Source organism: Macrotis lagotis, chromosome 2, assembly GCF_037893015.1.
Source record: "Macrotis lagotis isolate mMagLag1 chromosome 2, bilby.v1.9.chrom.fasta, whole genome shotgun sequence".
Classification (NCBI taxonomy): Eukaryota; Metazoa; Chordata; class Mammalia; order Peramelemorphia; family Peramelidae; genus Macrotis; species Macrotis lagotis.
The window spans coordinates 287823789-287840654 of NC_133659.1; the positions used below are offsets into that span (position 1 = coordinate 287823789).

At 38.6% G+C, this 16866-nt stretch overlaps 1 protein-coding gene across 4 annotated transcripts in view; it reads right to left on the minus strand.

Moving 5' to 3' along the window:
* Window positions 1-16866, minus strand: part of KIF5A (kinesin family member 5A) — a 33994-nt gene that overhangs the window by 15026 nt on the left and 2102 nt on the right. For all 4 annotated transcript variants that reach the window (XM_074226297.1, XM_074226296.1, XM_074226295.1 and 1 more), the window contains exons 2-13: window positions 12787-12874; window positions 12606-12679; window positions 11871-11975; window positions 9734-9782; window positions 9239-9294; window positions 8850-8937; window positions 8451-8575; window positions 8175-8279; window positions 7888-8036; window positions 7610-7758; window positions 6680-6855; window positions 6343-6411 (exon numbers count right to left, since the gene is read on the minus strand). In XM_074226297.1, coding sequence (XP_074082398.1) covers window positions 6343-6411; window positions 6680-6855; window positions 7610-7758; window positions 7888-8036; window positions 8175-8279; window positions 8451-8575; window positions 8850-8937; window positions 9239-9294; window positions 9734-9782; window positions 11871-11975; window positions 12606-12679; window positions 12787-12874 — 1233 coding nt within the window. The remainder of the gene's footprint in view (window positions 1-6342; window positions 6412-6679; window positions 6856-7609; window positions 7759-7887; window positions 8037-8174; window positions 8280-8450; window positions 8576-8849; window positions 8938-9238; window positions 9295-9733; window positions 9783-11870; window positions 11976-12605; window positions 12680-12786; window positions 12875-16866) is intronic.

A 16866-nucleotide genomic window follows, 5' to 3' on the forward strand; every position in this document is an offset into this window, starting at 1 on the left:
GTCATGCCAATTCCTTCCCTGGTCAGGTAGTCAAACTAACTTGTTTGCTTTGATGTTTTGCTTGTTCATCTTTTGGTATCATTCTCTTCTAGGTTTGTCTCTTCAGCATCTCTCTCTATAATAGCTATTTATTGTGATATTGCTTATTTTTTTCTTCCAGCCTTACCTCCTAAATTGAAACTGTTATGGCCTGACTATGTGCTTGGCCTTGTTTGGTCCTACTTTCTATTCTCTAGGTCCTGATGTTGCTTTCTCCAAATATTGAATTCTGTGTTCTTCAAGGAACATCCCAGCACCTCAGGCCAGGAACTATAAACTTTCAATATAGCCAAGAGTGGTCCAGTCTAGGATTAAGTCTGATCACTACTATCTTAGGTCCTTCTCCAGTTTGGGACTGGGTGACACAACACTAACCTTGCCCCTAGTTGAAGATTGCTACTGGCCCCAGTCTTTCAGGGAGAAGATTTATGGGTCCATAGCAACAGAACTGAAGTCAGGCTCCCTGTTGCTTTGAACTCTCTGACCCCTTTATTTAGCTGCAGGCCTCAGACTGGCCTGGGGGATGAATCAAAGACCTTATTCAGAAGTTAGAACCACAAAGCTGTTCATTTCCACTCCTGTTCTTTGCTTAGTATACAACCCCGGACCATTCCTTGCCTTGATCCACCACTTTTAGTCATAGGTCTCTTCCTCAGTCTGTAATAAAACTCTGACATATCTGGAGTTAGTGTGAAAGGACTAGGAGCTAAGCTCCTGTTCCTGATTCCTGCATAGAGTCAGACCCATCCCTGTGGCATCTAAATCACCACTTTCTCGTGCAGCAGGGCCCAACTCAGTCCTTTCATTTAAAAACTCTGGGCAGTTTCTTCCTGGCTAGATCCCTATCTCTGAGCCAACAGATGTCTTTTGTCTCCTTCTGGTGACCTGGACTGGAAAAGTGACTCACTGTGGTTTTTCCTTGAATTTCCTGAGTCAATCCGGAGTTCTTTCTAGATCTTTATTGAAGTAATTGTTTGGGTAGAGAGTGGGGGAGGTTGGAGCTGGGTTTTACTGCTTCCTCCTACTCCACCATCTTTTCTAGTCTCCCACCGATGAGTAGGGCAGGATTCCTGAGATTGAAAATGTCTTTTTTCTCTATTCTTATGGAATAAACTGATCAGGCTAAAACTAGTCAGGAGCAATTCGATTTTTCCTGGGGAGGAATCCAGCAGATATTCACCATTACTTCCCAAGGCTACTTGAACTCTTTCCTCAAACTATTACTATATGATATGTAGAGACCTGAAAAAGTCCTTACTTCTGAAGCATTGTCATCATAGTGATCACATAATGTTGGCTAGACTAGATGAGACCACAGAGACAAAGGTTCTAGGTTAGATTGCTGACCACATAAGGGTCAAAGGGTGAAAGATCAACCCTAAGAAAATCCAGGGTCCAACCCATTCAGTCATGTTTTGGTGTGTGTGGGGAGAACCTAGATGATTCCAAGCACATTCCAGAACTAACATTTTTCCCCTTACAATTCAAAAAGAAATCCCAGAGGCTTATTACACTCTGGTTTTTGGAGAACCCACATTCTTCACCCAGATATCTTAATAGCCTCCATTTACCAAGTCACCTACAAATCTGCCTCTTTCAAGTATGGCGTTATGACACTTTGTGGCCCATGTTATAGGTTCTCTGACCATAAAGAGCAGGCTGATTATATGGTAGCCTTTGGCAGATATCTTGGAGTGGCTAAACCAAACAACCATTAGGCTTCTGAAACCATAAGATCTCTAAAGTTGCCACTAACTGTGCCACTTTTGAAAAGCAATTTTTTTACTATTTGGAGTCCCAGTTGTTACCATTAATTATTCTTTGTCCAGAGTCAGTGATGAAAAATAGTTTCTCTAACACGATGGGTAGGGCAATGGGGGAAGGCCTCTATTATTAAATGGAAGATTTTGCTCTCTCAGTTATCTAAGATGTTAGGGCTGTGAAAAGGTAGAAGCTCTTCTAGTCTCACCCAATACCCTTTTTCCTTTGCTAGCCAAATGACTCTACCCATGAAGAACGCATTTTTGAAGACATCATTCTGCCTAATTTACCAGCTTTGCTCTCTACAAAGGGAACATTCAGAGATCATTAATATAGTGACAGGTAATATCCTGAGGAAGGGGTTCTAGAAAATCCTCTCAGTGAACTGAGCTTCAAGCTGTAAGACTAATGTATAAGAATCTTGGGGGATAAGTTGATCTTCATTTGTACTGATTGTCAGGCAGTGGCCATGTGTAAGTCCTATTGGTTTAGAGGCTGGAGAGAAGAGAATTTGACAATCAAAAACTCTACCTTTAGAGACCAGAACAGCTGGAGGAATTTTTGTCTTGCTGCCAATTACATATTGTTTATGGGGCATTTCAGCACTCACTGGAGAGACATAGACCTGAACCAACAAGTTTGATGCCATTATGAGAAAGGCAGAGGTTAGAAAGTGAACCCATTACCAATAAGGAGTTGGGGGCTGTGAGCACTGTTGTCCTGAGCAAGGGACCAGATAATCCTTCTAAGAACAAGGCATTGCTTTCCTGCTTATTGGAGCCCCTCATACAAATCAGAATGCCAGCTAACCATTCACAGTCCTTGAAGTTTGTTCCTGCTAAACATCAGCTTTGTCATCATACCACTGAGATGACATGTCCTACTTCAAATAAGCCATGTCCTTTGCTGAAATATCATGGGAAGAAGGGAGAAAGAGGGAAGTTTCTCTGGTTTGGAAGTCTCTAAGATTTAACCTTACAGAAAGGTTTTCCCAATAAGGAAAGATTACTTTTTGACTTTGTTCTGATTGACCCTCTCTGGCCAGTCCTTCTTTATTCCATCCCTAGTTCCTCACGCTGGCTTAAAGGTTTCTGCCTCTCAGAATCTATTCACCTTGAGGGAAATGGCTCAGATCTTCCTCAATTAGATTTCAATTTCCTAGTATAGTTCAGACTTTACCTTTCCCAAAAAGGCTTAGAAAACCAAATGGTGGTACATTGCAGTGTCTTGCTTTCTAACAACATCAGAGAGATTAAAACTCTATATTACTACATTGAATTTCTGTTTACCTGTATTAGGGAGGACTTTGAACAATCCTGAATTCCTGGATCAATAAGAGGGAGAGCCCTCCCATCTGGCACTGCTAGAGAGGAGGATGTCCTTGTGGATAAGGCAGAGAACAATGAAGGACTGGTGGGTGGGACAGAGCAAGTCATGTGAGCATGTAATGAACTCTTAGCTACCTTACTATAGATGACCTTGGGATTAGTGATATATATTGGATAAGGATTAGTGAATATATTGGAGTTATCTGCCTGGTGGCACTCATGTTTCTGGTACTGCTCCTGCTCAGAACTGTTGCTTTACATCAAAAGACCAAGATATCACCTGCAACATGACAGATCTGGGACTTGATCCTCTAAATCACTGAATTAAAAGCATTTATTTCCCTTAATATTCCTTAATAACTTTGACACAATGCTCCTTTAGAGAACTAGTTCCTTTAGGAAACTATTGCATTACTTGCCTTTTTTGTACTATATTTCTATTTTGATTTTTCTTTTACCATGACTAATTACCTTTAGCAATACTTGTACTTCTCAAAGTAATGCTCTCAAGACCACTTAAATGGTAAAGAATTCTATACAACAGTAGTTTCAGACTCATATAGAAATGGAGGTCACTAAACTTTATATAAGGATCTCTTCAGGCAGTATATTGCCTTAGTTTTTAAATGGAATGTTATCTAAGCTTTATTTTATTTTTGTTTATTAATTATTTTCCAATTACATTTTTTGTTTGTTTCTTTTGAGATCATACTGAGGAGTGTTGTAACCTGAAAGCTTTGTTTGATATCTGTTCTCTAGAAAGATTTTGCCACCAAGGAGTGGGATGTAGCAGGAGCAATCTCTACTAAAGCACTGCCACAAAAGTTAGGATAATTCTCCCTTTGTCCCCCTAAAAGTCAGGGAAACTGTCCCTGAGACTCATTTGGGCAAGTAGCTAAATCTTAAAGAATCTTTTTGATAATTTAAGAGTATAAAAAGACCCATGAGGAGTTGGTGGCTGTCAACCTTGATAGTTTTTAAATTACCATGCAAATGAGTCCACACACCCTTCTGACCATAGGCATTTCTGTACATAGGCAAGAGAAGCTGTATCTTCCTTAACCAACACCATAAATATCTTGCTGAATCTCCTTTCCATGTTATGGCTTAGTATATCTTTCGTTAACTGTCAGATGGTCCATAATACTCTCAATCCTAAACCTAAAGCACTTAGCTACTCTGAGACAGGACTGGCACACAACAATTTGGATTCAAAAAAATCAATCCAACAATTCCAGGTTGGAATATTGTATAGAAAAGTATCCCATGTGAAAAAAAAAAAGCAATAGGGTTTTAGCAGAAAGTTCACATTAGGTCAAAAATGAAAATTCAATCTTATAATACAGTAATATTTGCATAGAATCCCCAATGAGACTTATGACAGTCTGACATATTCTGTCCTTGTTAGTACATCTGGAGTACTGAAATCAGTTCTGGGTCTCATTTTTAGAAAAGATTTTGACAAGTTGGAGTACAAACTCCATGTTCTATAATGTTCTATAAATCAGGCCATTTGAAGAGCAATTGAAGATATTGTGGGAGATGTTAAACCTTGAGAAAATAAGGCTTAATTATTTTCAAGTATTTCAAGAATTATTATGTAAAAAAGGGATTAGAGTTTTGACCCCCAAGAAAGAGAACTCAAGAGAAATAGGTAAAAATTGCAGATTTCATTTTTATAAAAGAAAAATTTCCTAACTCCTCCAGTTATTCAAAGGTAGAATGGGCAGCCTTCCTTCTACTGACTCTTGCTCTTCAACCTACAACCTTCTCTCTGCCCCTTCCTGTAGGCACAGTCCATGGCTACCAGGAAAGCACCTTCCAAGACTTCAAAAAACTATATAGAAAAATCCAAGGTGTGTCTCAAAGACTTTTGGTGATATTCACAGACTGTTCTAAGCCCTCTGAAAGAGAGGGAAAAATTGTGAACCTTATTCCCCCCCCCCAAAAAAAAGTGACCAAGAAAATAACAACTACTAAACCATATGGTGACTTTGGTGATTTGACTCCAGGTCTTCTTGACTCCAGGGCCAGTACTCTACTCACTTTACTATCTGTCCACCAAGATCTCTTTTTTGACTGTCATATCACACTGTGGACTAATATTTAGTTCACTAAAACATTGAATTTTGAGATTTTTTTTTAATGAAAACTGCTGTCAAAATGGACTCTTCCATTTTGTACTTCTGGCAATTCTTTCACCCAAATTTCAGACGTTCCACTTATTTCTGTTAAATTTGTATTAGTAAATTTTTTCTCGAGTAGAATTTGTGCTGAATAAAGTGAGCAAAACCAAGAGAAATATACACTTTAACAACAACATTATAAGATGATCAACTATGATGGATATAGCTCCTCTCAGCAGCTCAGACAATCCTGAGAAATCTGCTATGGACAATACCATTCACATCCAGAGGAAAAAATTACAGTCTGAATACAGAGTAAAGTATACTAAGTTCACTTTTAAAAAACATATTTTGCTTTTCTTTTCTCGTGGTTTTTTTCTTTCCCCTTAGTTCTAATTTCTCTTTCACAAAATGACTAATATGTAAATATATTAAACATGAAAATACATGTATAACTTTTACCAGACTGTTCGCTGCCATGAGAGGGGGGGAGGGAAGGTAGGGTGGTAGAAAAATGTAGAACTAATAAATTTGCAAATGGATGAACGTTGAAAAGCTGTCATTGCATTTAATTGGAAAATAGCATAAAATATTAATAAATAAAATTAAATAGAATGTGCTATGTTGGTGGGGTAGGGAGGGAGGTAGTAAGTTCCCTATCACTGGAAGTCCTTGATGAGAATTAGATAACTACTCAGATATATTTTAGAAGATATACTTATTGGGGTCCTTTCCAGTTCAAGATTCTATGATTCTCAATCTAGTTCTAGTTCTAATACTACTGAGTAAAAAAACTAAGAGGAAGAAGGATTTTTGATGGATGGAAAAATGTAGCTTGGATGTTTTAAGTCAATAAGGATGAGGTTCTTAGACTTTTCAATGTGAATAAGAGAAGCCCCAATAATTTAATAAGTTCTCATGGTTATTCTACCTGCATAAAATGCTATTTTTTACTTCCTAATACAAATAAGGATTCTCATGCTTTGGGAAGAAAAGAAACATTCAACTTCCCCTGATCCTCTCTCTCTCCTAACTACTGGGAAATCCTGAGTTCTAATCATCATTCTTAATTCTACAAATATAATTACCTCTTCCTGGTCCAACATTTGTTGCTTAAGTTTTTCCATCAGTTGACTCTGCTGATTAATCTCATCATCCTGGTAGAGGCAAGGGGGAAAAACAGGCAGAGAATGAGATTTTAATATTTCTCTCTCAATAGTTTGGAATCTGTTTTAGAATTATTAAAAGTGGAATGTAGCATTAGGTTAGGGAAAGCTTCTGAGGGAAATGTGAATTAATTAGGAGCAATCTTTCCCATCCTACAAGAGAAGTCACATTTTTTTAAACTGTACTTTGTGCCTCATTTCTTAAATCTGTCATTTCTCTTCCCATGATGTCTACCTTTCCAATCCCCTTCCTAGTCACCTTGTCATCTAGTTGTTTATAGAGACGCCTTATCTCCTCTTCATATTTCTGTCTTTCTTCAGGTGCAATTCGAACCACAATGGATGAGTTGTCATTCACAGGTGTCTCCTCACAGGTCTCCACTCCAGGGGTTGATTCCTCCCCACCCAGACGCTCTGTCTCAGGTACATTCTCCCCTAAAGAGGCGGTATAGGAAAAGAGATTGGGAGGCACAAGTGAGTCTGAGGTACCTATTCCATAAAAAAGAAGAGAATCCTTCCCAATGAGAAATACTCCACCTTGGACGCCTTTACTTTCTGCCACAAAAATCTTTCTTTACTGTCAAAAATTTACCAATTTTTTTTTTGCCCTAGAGAGAAAGACCCTTTTTCCTCACAAGGAAATCCTTATTTCTTTTTTTTTTTTTTCTCGTTTTTATTTTTTAGTTTTTACAAGGCAGTGGGGTTAAGTGACTTGCCCAAGGTCACACAGCTAGGTAATTATTATGTGTCTGAGACTACATTTGAACTCAGGTCCTCCTGACTCTAGGACCAGTGCTTTTACCCACTTGCACCACCTAACTGCCCCAAATCCTTCACTGTTAACTAGGGATTACCCTATTTTCCTTAAGTATGCTTTCTTTCTTTTTTTTTTTTTTAAGATTTTTCAAGGTAATGGGGTTAAGTGGCTTGCCCAAGGCCACACAGCTAGGTAATTATTAAGTGTCTGAGGTCAGATTTGAACTCAGGTAACTCCTGACTCCAAGGCCAGTGCTCTAGCCACCCCTAGTATGCTCTCTTTAAGAAAAGAGCCTCCTTGGCCTTGCATGTCTCCTCAAAGAGGGCTGCTCTGGGTCCATGGTTCTTCTCTCCTCCCCTCTAAATGAAAGTTACTTTCTCACCACCCCCATCTAAAAGGATTCTTTCCCTCAGGGTCCTAATCTGCTCTAACCATTTCGCCACCGGCTGAGCTCAGCTTCCAGCTTGGCAATTGTCTCTTTTTGTGCCTTTGTCTTCTCTTTCTCTTTCTCATATTTCTTCTTCCATTGCTCAGCAGTCAGTTCCAGATTCACTGAAGCAGTGTTCTTAATAGTCTTTGCCCTGGGAGAAGGAAGGAGGAGGAGAAAATTAGAAGACCTGGAGGTTGAAGAGACTGGATGAGAAGAATGAACTGAGCTAGGAGAGTTCTGAGGGGATTGTTGAGGGAGAAAGAATAGGCTTGCCACAGACCTCTGTCCAAACATAAGAGTAGATTTAGTCTCAGCATCATTATAACTGGATGGTGAGCAGCAAATAAACATGGTTGTCCGGCAGTTGCCACCCAAAGAATCCTGAAGGATCCTAGTCATTTTGCTGTCACGATATGGAACGTAGCTTTTCTGGGGAAAAGTGAGACTGAGTGAGAAAAAGAAATCTTGTATGAAGGGCATTGGGATCAGAAAACCTATGGAGTGAAGGGATGAAAAGATTGAAAGGCTTGTGGGGGAAATCAGGAGAGGGGTAAAAGGAACACTCACTGTGCCTTCAGCCAGGGCAGAGATCACATTCCCCAGTGCCGACAAAGACTTATTGATATTCTTTGCTTCATCCAACACAGCTCCCTCTGCCCCTGTTTTGCTAACCTGTTCAGGAAAGGGAGGGCGAATGTGTCAGAAGTTTCAAACTTTTACTCCCCAGAGACAGTTGGGCAGGAATAGAGGGGGGTTTTTCCTTTATACAGACTTTAAAAGACTTTGACAAGAAAGATTCTCTCTCTGAGCTTCCCCATCCCCAACCTTAGTCCTCCCTCTAACCTTTTCACTTCCTGCCAGGTCCACTAGATAGAGTTTTCCACTCAGTTTTTGCTCAGTTTCCACATTTTCTTGCTTGATATTGATAAGGAAAATACTGTGGCTTCGGGAACTATGTTCATTCATATCTGAAAGGAGCAAGGGAGAAAAGGGTGGAGTGATAGACAATCAGAAGAGTTAGGCTACTTCTCACCCAACAAAACAGTCCCCTATGCCTGCTCAGAGGGAGGTCTTAATCATCTTCCCTCTGGTTCAGGGTTCCATATAGACAAGGGACTCTCCTGAACTTCAAAGATGCTCCTCATTCTTTTCTGCCCCTTAACTTCTTAATTTCAGAGAGAGGCACAGAGACAGAAGCAGAAAAACACACATACACACATACATTTTCATTTTCCTACTCACTAGTGACTGCCACATGGCGGTTTGATTTCCCCTCATCAATAACATCCAAAATTTCTTCTGGACTAGACACAAAACGCTCAGTGCAACCCTACAGGGTGAATATAGACATAAATACATTGGCTACAATATTTCTAATGCTAGATGGAAGGTTGACTATATAATTTCTCAATTCTCTAGAATAAGTTCTATATCATTCAGTCCATTGTAAAACTTTTCAAATTCTGACCTATCTAGAGATTTGATCTTTTCAGTATATATTTCCCCATCCCAACCCCCACCCCACATACACACATATTAAAATATGTTCTTCTAATACATGGGACATTGATATTCTGAATCTTTAGACACTGACCTCCAAATTACCATTCTTCCTCCAACCCCACTCTCACCTTGACAAATGGCACTCGGTTCTTATCTTCATGCACAGATAGGTTTGTTTTGGTCACTGAATTGGGATGAACAAAAGTGAAACCTCTTATCCAAGGTTCCTGCTCTGCTTCTATTTCCCACCATCTCCAACCCACAGAAGTATTTTTTTTTTGTTCTTTATAGTAAAGGAAACTTCTCTGGATGTCATGAAGTGCCCCAGAAGGTTTACTCTTCTGCCCCACCCCTAGATCTCTGACACAAGAATTATGAATATCCTCAGTCATTTTTCTCCAAGTTGGAACCTCCTTAAGCTCCTCTCCCAAATCTATAGATCTTTGTTTTAAAAATAAGTTCTTATCACTATCTTCTATAGCCTTTTAATTCTTAGAAATGCCTAGAGATTATAGAACAAGGGAGAGCTGTTATACTTTGTATCTCTTCCCAATCTGTACTGAAATGGGATAGCAATAGGAAAATTTCTTCTCACCACTTCCCAAAGATTGACTAATACTCACCATCCAGCAGGTCACGAATTTTATCCAGATAAATCTCAAAGTAAGATACCTGGGTAGACAAAAAGATGGGAATACAAGGGAATGGCTCATGATTAAATGACCCTGAGGGATCAGTGTAGTAAAAAATAATACTGAACTCCTAGTAATGACTGGTTTGAAATCCAATTTTGACATATACAAGTCACTTAATTTCTCTGAACCTCAGTTTCTTTATTTGTATAGAGAGGTTAATAATATTTGCCTCAGCTATCCTCATAGAAATGGTATGATAAAATGTGACCTACAATATAGCCATTGCTTTATATATTATGATGTAAAATGGTTGTTAAGATTCGCTCTAACTCCAACACTTATGAACTTTAGCTGCATCAAGGGAATACATCAAATTGATAAATTCCCCAATGAAGCTGATGAAATTACAAGGTATAGGATTTTGTTTGGAGGTATCTGGCAGGCCCCTTTTCAAAGACTTCATAAGAAGATACAGAATTCCAATAATTGGCTGACTGAGGCACAGCAATTTGGATTCGGGGGTTTTCTTTGTAGGAATTACCCTCTTTCTATGGTCTATGAAATTAAGGGATAATAGCAGCTTCATTTCTCTTTCTTGGAGTCTGAGAATATAGTGTGTGATGGGAGGGGGCATGAGGAGTCTACCTTGCTGCTTTCTACTATTCTCTTACCCCAAACAACATAAGTTCAATGGGAAGTGAAGTTTTTATTAAGTGCCCCCTAAAGTATGTCTAGAGGGAGTCTAGAGACTCAGTAAGATTCTCTGAACAAGAAGGGAATGAAATAACCTCAAAACTGGTGCTACTCAAGAAACCTCCCTTTTCTATCTAGAAAGTGAAATTGGAGGATCACTCTACTTAGGGATAATCAAATAGTTGCCCTAGTAAACAACTCCAAATTCAGCAGGGGGAGCTGATTGACTTTTTAAGTGCAGAGTGTGTGTGTGTTCACTTATGTACTTCTGTGAATTTTTTGTCATGCATGTTTTAGAATGAAGAAAAGGTTGCCGTATTCTCAATGCCCTTTTATTGCACTATAATCCATAGGCTTCCTTATACTTGAATGTCCTTTTACTCATTTGTGGGTAAACCTGCACTATAGGCACAAGCTATCTCATTTGTATTAAATTTTTCTCAAGTAACTCTAGTTGGAAGCAATGAGTCAGGGAGAGAATGTGATCATCATGGAGTCAGGTCAACTGGTAAGATCTTATTAGGTCTGTGCAAGGCCACAGTCTGGAGTAAGGACAGAGGTGAATGCATGGGTTACAAACTGTATCTACATAAGACTTTGCATGAATATTTCCTTGGAGGGGGAGTGGGAAGAAGACAACTATGACTCATTTTCCCAAAACTAGAAAAATAGATGGAGCTGCAGAAAGTTGTAACACACATAATATTTTTAAGTAGATCAAGCTGATATCTATCTGGTAAACTTTGCAAATGGTGAAGGATCAGAAGGAGCACTAACTCTGAAGTGAAAAGCAGTCAGAAGTTAGGTTGAGGGAATCTTGAGAGAAGGATATTTATGGACATCTTTGACGGCAGCATGGCAGCTGATCTAGTTATTATAGAAATCTGTTTATATTTATGACTAGAATAAGAATACTTTAGAATGAGATTTCCATGTTGTTAATTTTATTAACTGTTAATCTATATTCTATAACAATCTAAATGTTAACTGTTAATCTATAGTCTACAATTTAATAAATTTATATTATGTGTCTATTCAAATTTATATTTCCACACAAAATTTCTAATAATTTTTTTAATTATAAGGGTTTTGTGAGTAGATAGAAGATAATTGAGAATCTCTAGAGGTCAAACAAAAGATTAATAGCAATGATTAAATAGAAAAGGGACAACCATCCAATTGGGATTTGATCTTGGCTATGCTAAATTTCCTGTTCAGATAATGAGGATTTGGGAGAAAGAGATTATAGTGTATGTGATTAGAGGGGGAAGTAGTAAGAGAAGGCAACTTGTTGGAAGGAAAACTGAGCTGGGGCTCACCAGAGGAGAGAAATATAAGCTTGCAATCTGATTTGCCCTCTGTTTTCATTATATATCTGACTTCACCATCCTTTCCACTTGCCAAAGATATGTAACTATTCTGTCATACTTACCTTGATGTGGAACTCAAGGTTTTCATCCATGGAGTAGATGTGATTGAAAATGTCACGGGCAATTCGAGGAATGATTCCCATCAATTGAGGGTCGTGCAACTTTCCCTGGAATAACAGGAGCATCTTCAAGTCAGATTGAGCCATGGGAAGAATGGAGATATAGGGATAAAAGTATCCCCTATATGCAGATTATTTACATCAAATGTATCAATCCAGAAGACAGAGAAAGATAACACAGATTGAATAATAAGAGATATAAAAAATAAATATAAATTTATAAAGTAAATAAAGTGGCTGGCTCATTTTGTAGTTAGAAGTTTGTCATATCAGGTCTTGAGGGTCTGTTAGTGAGTGACACTAACATCTTAGTAGAGAAGGAATGAAGAAAGGAAATATGGAGTTTCACAAAAAGGTTTTCATAAAGAAAATGGAGTGACATAGTCAATTACCATGGCAAGACATAGGAATAGACTTTGTTGCTTTTCTTGATCAAAAGAAGAAAACTGGAGGATGTGGGGAGGAAGAAATTAAATCAGACTGGAAATAAAAGATTGTCCATTCCAAGAGTCTTCAGCAGGTTCATAGATGATTATTCTCAATTTACCTCTCAAGGCATTGTGCAATATATCTAGGTCTCTATTCCTCTCAACAAAGACAGAAAACTATTTTAAGGGGCTTCCCCCTCAAAACTTCTAGGCCCTTTATTTGCTCCTTCAAAGATATCAGAATTCTCACCTCCATAGTGTGTGTCTTTCCTGATGATGTCTGTCCATAAGCAAAAATAGTGCCATTGTAACCAGCAAGAACATCTGAAAAAAGAAAAGGACAGGGTAAGGGGTATTGAAAGAGAATAAGGTTTAGAAGAGAGCTGAAAGGTGGGAACTATTCCTTCCCCAACCCAAAATATATCAATTACCTTTGACAATTTGCATGGCACATGCATGATAAACTTGTTCCTGTGTTGTGTTTGGTGGGAATACTCGGTCAAACACATACGGCTTTCCCTGGAGTAGAGAGAGATGGGATCAGATATGAGGAGGGATGAGTGCCTCCTTTTTTTCAAGCCACCAAGATGGGACAACACTCTTAGCTTTTCCCCTATTACTCCATAAATTAAGGTCCAGTCCCTAGAGGGTTGCTGAGAAGGCAAAATGCAGAAGAACCAAAGTGAGGGGAAGGGGGAGGGGAAAATCAATGGAACTGTGTCTATTTGTGGTATAAGAGAAAGAGATAAAGAATTAACAAAAAGAATTTAAAGGGAGAAATGAGATAGAGTTAGAAAAAAATTACATCTTTGAACCTGATGACTAGGTCAGTATCCCATCTCCCAGGGAGAGAAAAATAAGAAAAGACATCAAAGACGGAAACAGAACCAATACATTAATATTAAAATTCCATCTCAGTCCTTTGAAATGCAAACCTTTATCTTTCTTCAACATTGTCTTCATCTCTCTGGCCAAAGACTGAGAAATAGAGAAAACCAAAACACATCTGCTCTTTGGTCAATGATTCTAGCCTCCTCTCAACTGTAATCTCTATCCATGTTTCATGAAGCCAGAAGAGATTGATCACACACACACACACCTCTAATCCAATCTTGCCCTCACAATTCCTCTTCCTGAGTCTCAGCAAAGATGTTAAATGGTCACTCAGACACCCTGGCATTAGAAGGATTCCAGAGGGCTCTGAGCTCTCCAGAGGGCGCCATAGCTACACTGGAACTGGGGGAGCTCTCCAAGTCCTGAAATATTCAGATGTCTCATCTGTGCCCTCCCCCCCAAACTTTGAGCCCCTATTCTTTTACCTGGATTGGAGGTAAAGGGGGGAAACAAAGATACAAAATAATTCCAGGAAAAAATTCTTAGACCTGTGGTAGTAATATATTTATGGATAGAAACATTAGATTAACTTAAGTACAGTGAGATGGTTAAAAAAACACTAATTGGGGGTAAGGAGACCTGGGTTCAGATTCCCGTTCTAACACTTGGGACTTGTGTAATTGGAGCTTTAGTTTCATCACTTGTAAAATGGGGTTGATGGTACTTGTGACATGTAGATCCCACAGGATTGCTGTGTGGATAGTATTTTGTAAACTTTAAGCAGTACATAAAATATGATTATTACTACTGTGATTTTACCTTATGTAATTTTAAGAATTTGAAGAATGCTTAAAAGTATACTTACAGGGCGGCTAGGTGGCACAGTGGATAGAGCACCGGCCCTGGAGTCAGGAGTACCTGAGTTCAAATCCAACCTCAGACACTTAATAATTACCTAGCTGTGTGGCCTTGGGCAAGCCACTTAACCTCATTGCCTTGCAAAAAAACTTTTAAAAAAAAGTATATTTACTGTCCCATTCTACTAATGCCTAAAATTCCACTGCTAGAACTTGAAGCTTTGATTTTGATTAAAATTGAAATGTTCTTTAGAACATGCTTTAAAAAAAAGTCTTATGCCTTAATATAAATGAATTTATCACATTTTTTCTTAGAGGAAATTTTGATTGGAGAGGGAGAGATCAAGGAGACATTGTAAGTAAAGATGGTTAAGGAATGAGATGGCTATGGGCAGAATTGAAATTCTTCACAATTTTTCCCTGGGGTGGAATGCAGACAGAGTAACTTCATCATAGAAACTGACCAATTAAATATCAATTATGCTTCTAGTCTTCTCCCAACAAATCATTTGATATTCAGTAAATATTACCACAAAGAACTGAGGGCAGAAATGTTAAACAATGGTCTTCAAGATACCAAATCTCATTTAAAGAATGAATATATGCAGTCCCTATACTATCTTCCAACCTCATAAGGGAGATGTAGATGCCTCCTTTGCTCCCTGCCCGCTACTGCCATAGATACTGCAGTCACTTCCAGTGAGTTTCCATCCTGACTGGGAAGTGGGACTAGGTGCTAAAACTTCAGTGAAGTCAAATAAATCAGAAATGCACACACATTTCTCCTTTTTAGCCTCTAATCTTCAATATCTAATTTCTCTCCCACCCACAGTAGTCTATAGAAATAAAGAGTGGAAAAACACTGGAGAGTTCTCATTTAGAGATCCTGGAAATCCCAGCCTAGAGATCTGTTCTGTCCATAGCCTCTCTATTTTAAGCTAAATCTTTTTCTTTGCCTAGTCTCTTTATTCCCCTCCTAATGCATTTGTCTCTCCTAGTTCCTTTCCACCATTCTCCATGGAGTCTCAATGTTATAAAAGATTTAGAGGTAAAATAGTCCCTTTCAGGCACCTTAACCTAAGATACCTAGTAATGTCTGAACTGAGAACACCAAGCCTTGTCTCCATGGTGATGCTCTTGGGGGATTGTCACCATAGTAATTTCAGAGACACAGACTATAGAGCTCACTTTCTTGTCCTTTCTCTCACTGGGTCTTGATCCTCTGGTTGCCCCAAGGAACCATCTGAAAAGGAAGCACTGGGAACCATCCTGTAGATGTTAAAGTAATTCGGGATGACCCTCAAGCTGTTTTCTACTATCAGTCCCATCTCTAGTAACACTGTGAAGCTATCCTGAAGTGTTCTTCCCTTTCCCCATACAACTATATCTTAAATACCCCACAGCTTCTTAGAAAGGGGAATGGATAGTTTTTAGGGCTATGAAAGAAGCAGCTAGTAGGTGTCAGAATAAAGGAACATATGTGTGGAGGGAGGTTAGAATGTGGGACTAATTATCATTCCTCCCTGTGTTTGCTCCACCTCTATCCTGGTAGAGAGAGGCATCCTAGACAGCCTGGCGCCCCAGACACCAGGTCTTTCTCTACCAGAGCTGTCAGAGAGATTCTTGCACACAGAGAAACAATGAATGACGGAGAGTGAGTGCACACCACACTGTAACCCAGACACCATTTTAAAATAAAACAAGCTGTGAATATTGTCCATGTCTCTTCCCCCAGATCCATGGCAAAAGTTATAGGAGTGAGGGTAGAGGGAAGAAAGAGTTTACAATGTTGTCCCTTAACCCCTAACCCAAAACTTAGTCATCTGACAGGATTGCCTTTTTGTTTTTTAAACAAAAAGTCTACTGTGATTAGGTTATGCTGACTACAAAGAGAAAAAAGAGAAGATGGCAAGGAATTGGGACCAAGAGAAATGATCCTTCTTTTTCCTCTACAAACATACCTCCTATAATCTTCCCTTATATTTCAGCAAATCTTAAAACAGCTCCATCTCTTATGTCATTCCTCTCCATATTTTCTTTTTATGTATTTTTCAATATTCGTAATATTTATTTATATAATATTTATAATATTTTAGTTCTAAAATTTTCTTCCTCTCTCCCCTTTCCCTCTCCAAGACAGTGAGCAATCTAATATAGGTTATACATGTACAATTATGTTGAACATATTTCCACATTATTCATTCAATCTTTTCCAGCATAAGGATAGAGGAATAGTGATTCCCTCTTCCCTACTGAAAAAAACTGGGAATCTTCTTCAAAATATCTAATAGCCCCCAAAATGTCTCTTTTCTCAGGTCTAATAACCTTAGGGAAGAGACATGGATGTAAAATAGGAAAATGGAATTCCCAGGATTCTGAGACAAAATGGCCCCTCTGACCAAGCTTGTAGAATGAGACAGACAAGGAAAGAAATGGAAAAATTTGAAACCAAAACAATGAGGGAAAAGATAGATTGGTCTCAGTAAAGTCCTCTTCTGACTTCTTTCTCACTTTTGATGTATATCACCTTCTGTCTTAACTGGGGGAAGTTGGGAGACATGACCCATCTCTTACCTTTTAATTAAATTTGAGTAAAGCACAAAAATATTATGAAAGAAATCAAGAAAAGTTTAGTTCAACATTATCTGAAAAACTCATCTGTAACAACTAAACTCAGGGGTAGAGTAATTAGAGTATATAAAGTCTAACTAATGTTCTCACTCTCATTAACCACTCATATTCCCACAGACTCCTTTTCCCTTATGCCTTCAGGCCCATAATTAATCTGAAATTTGAGCAGACCCTAAAGATCAATCACAG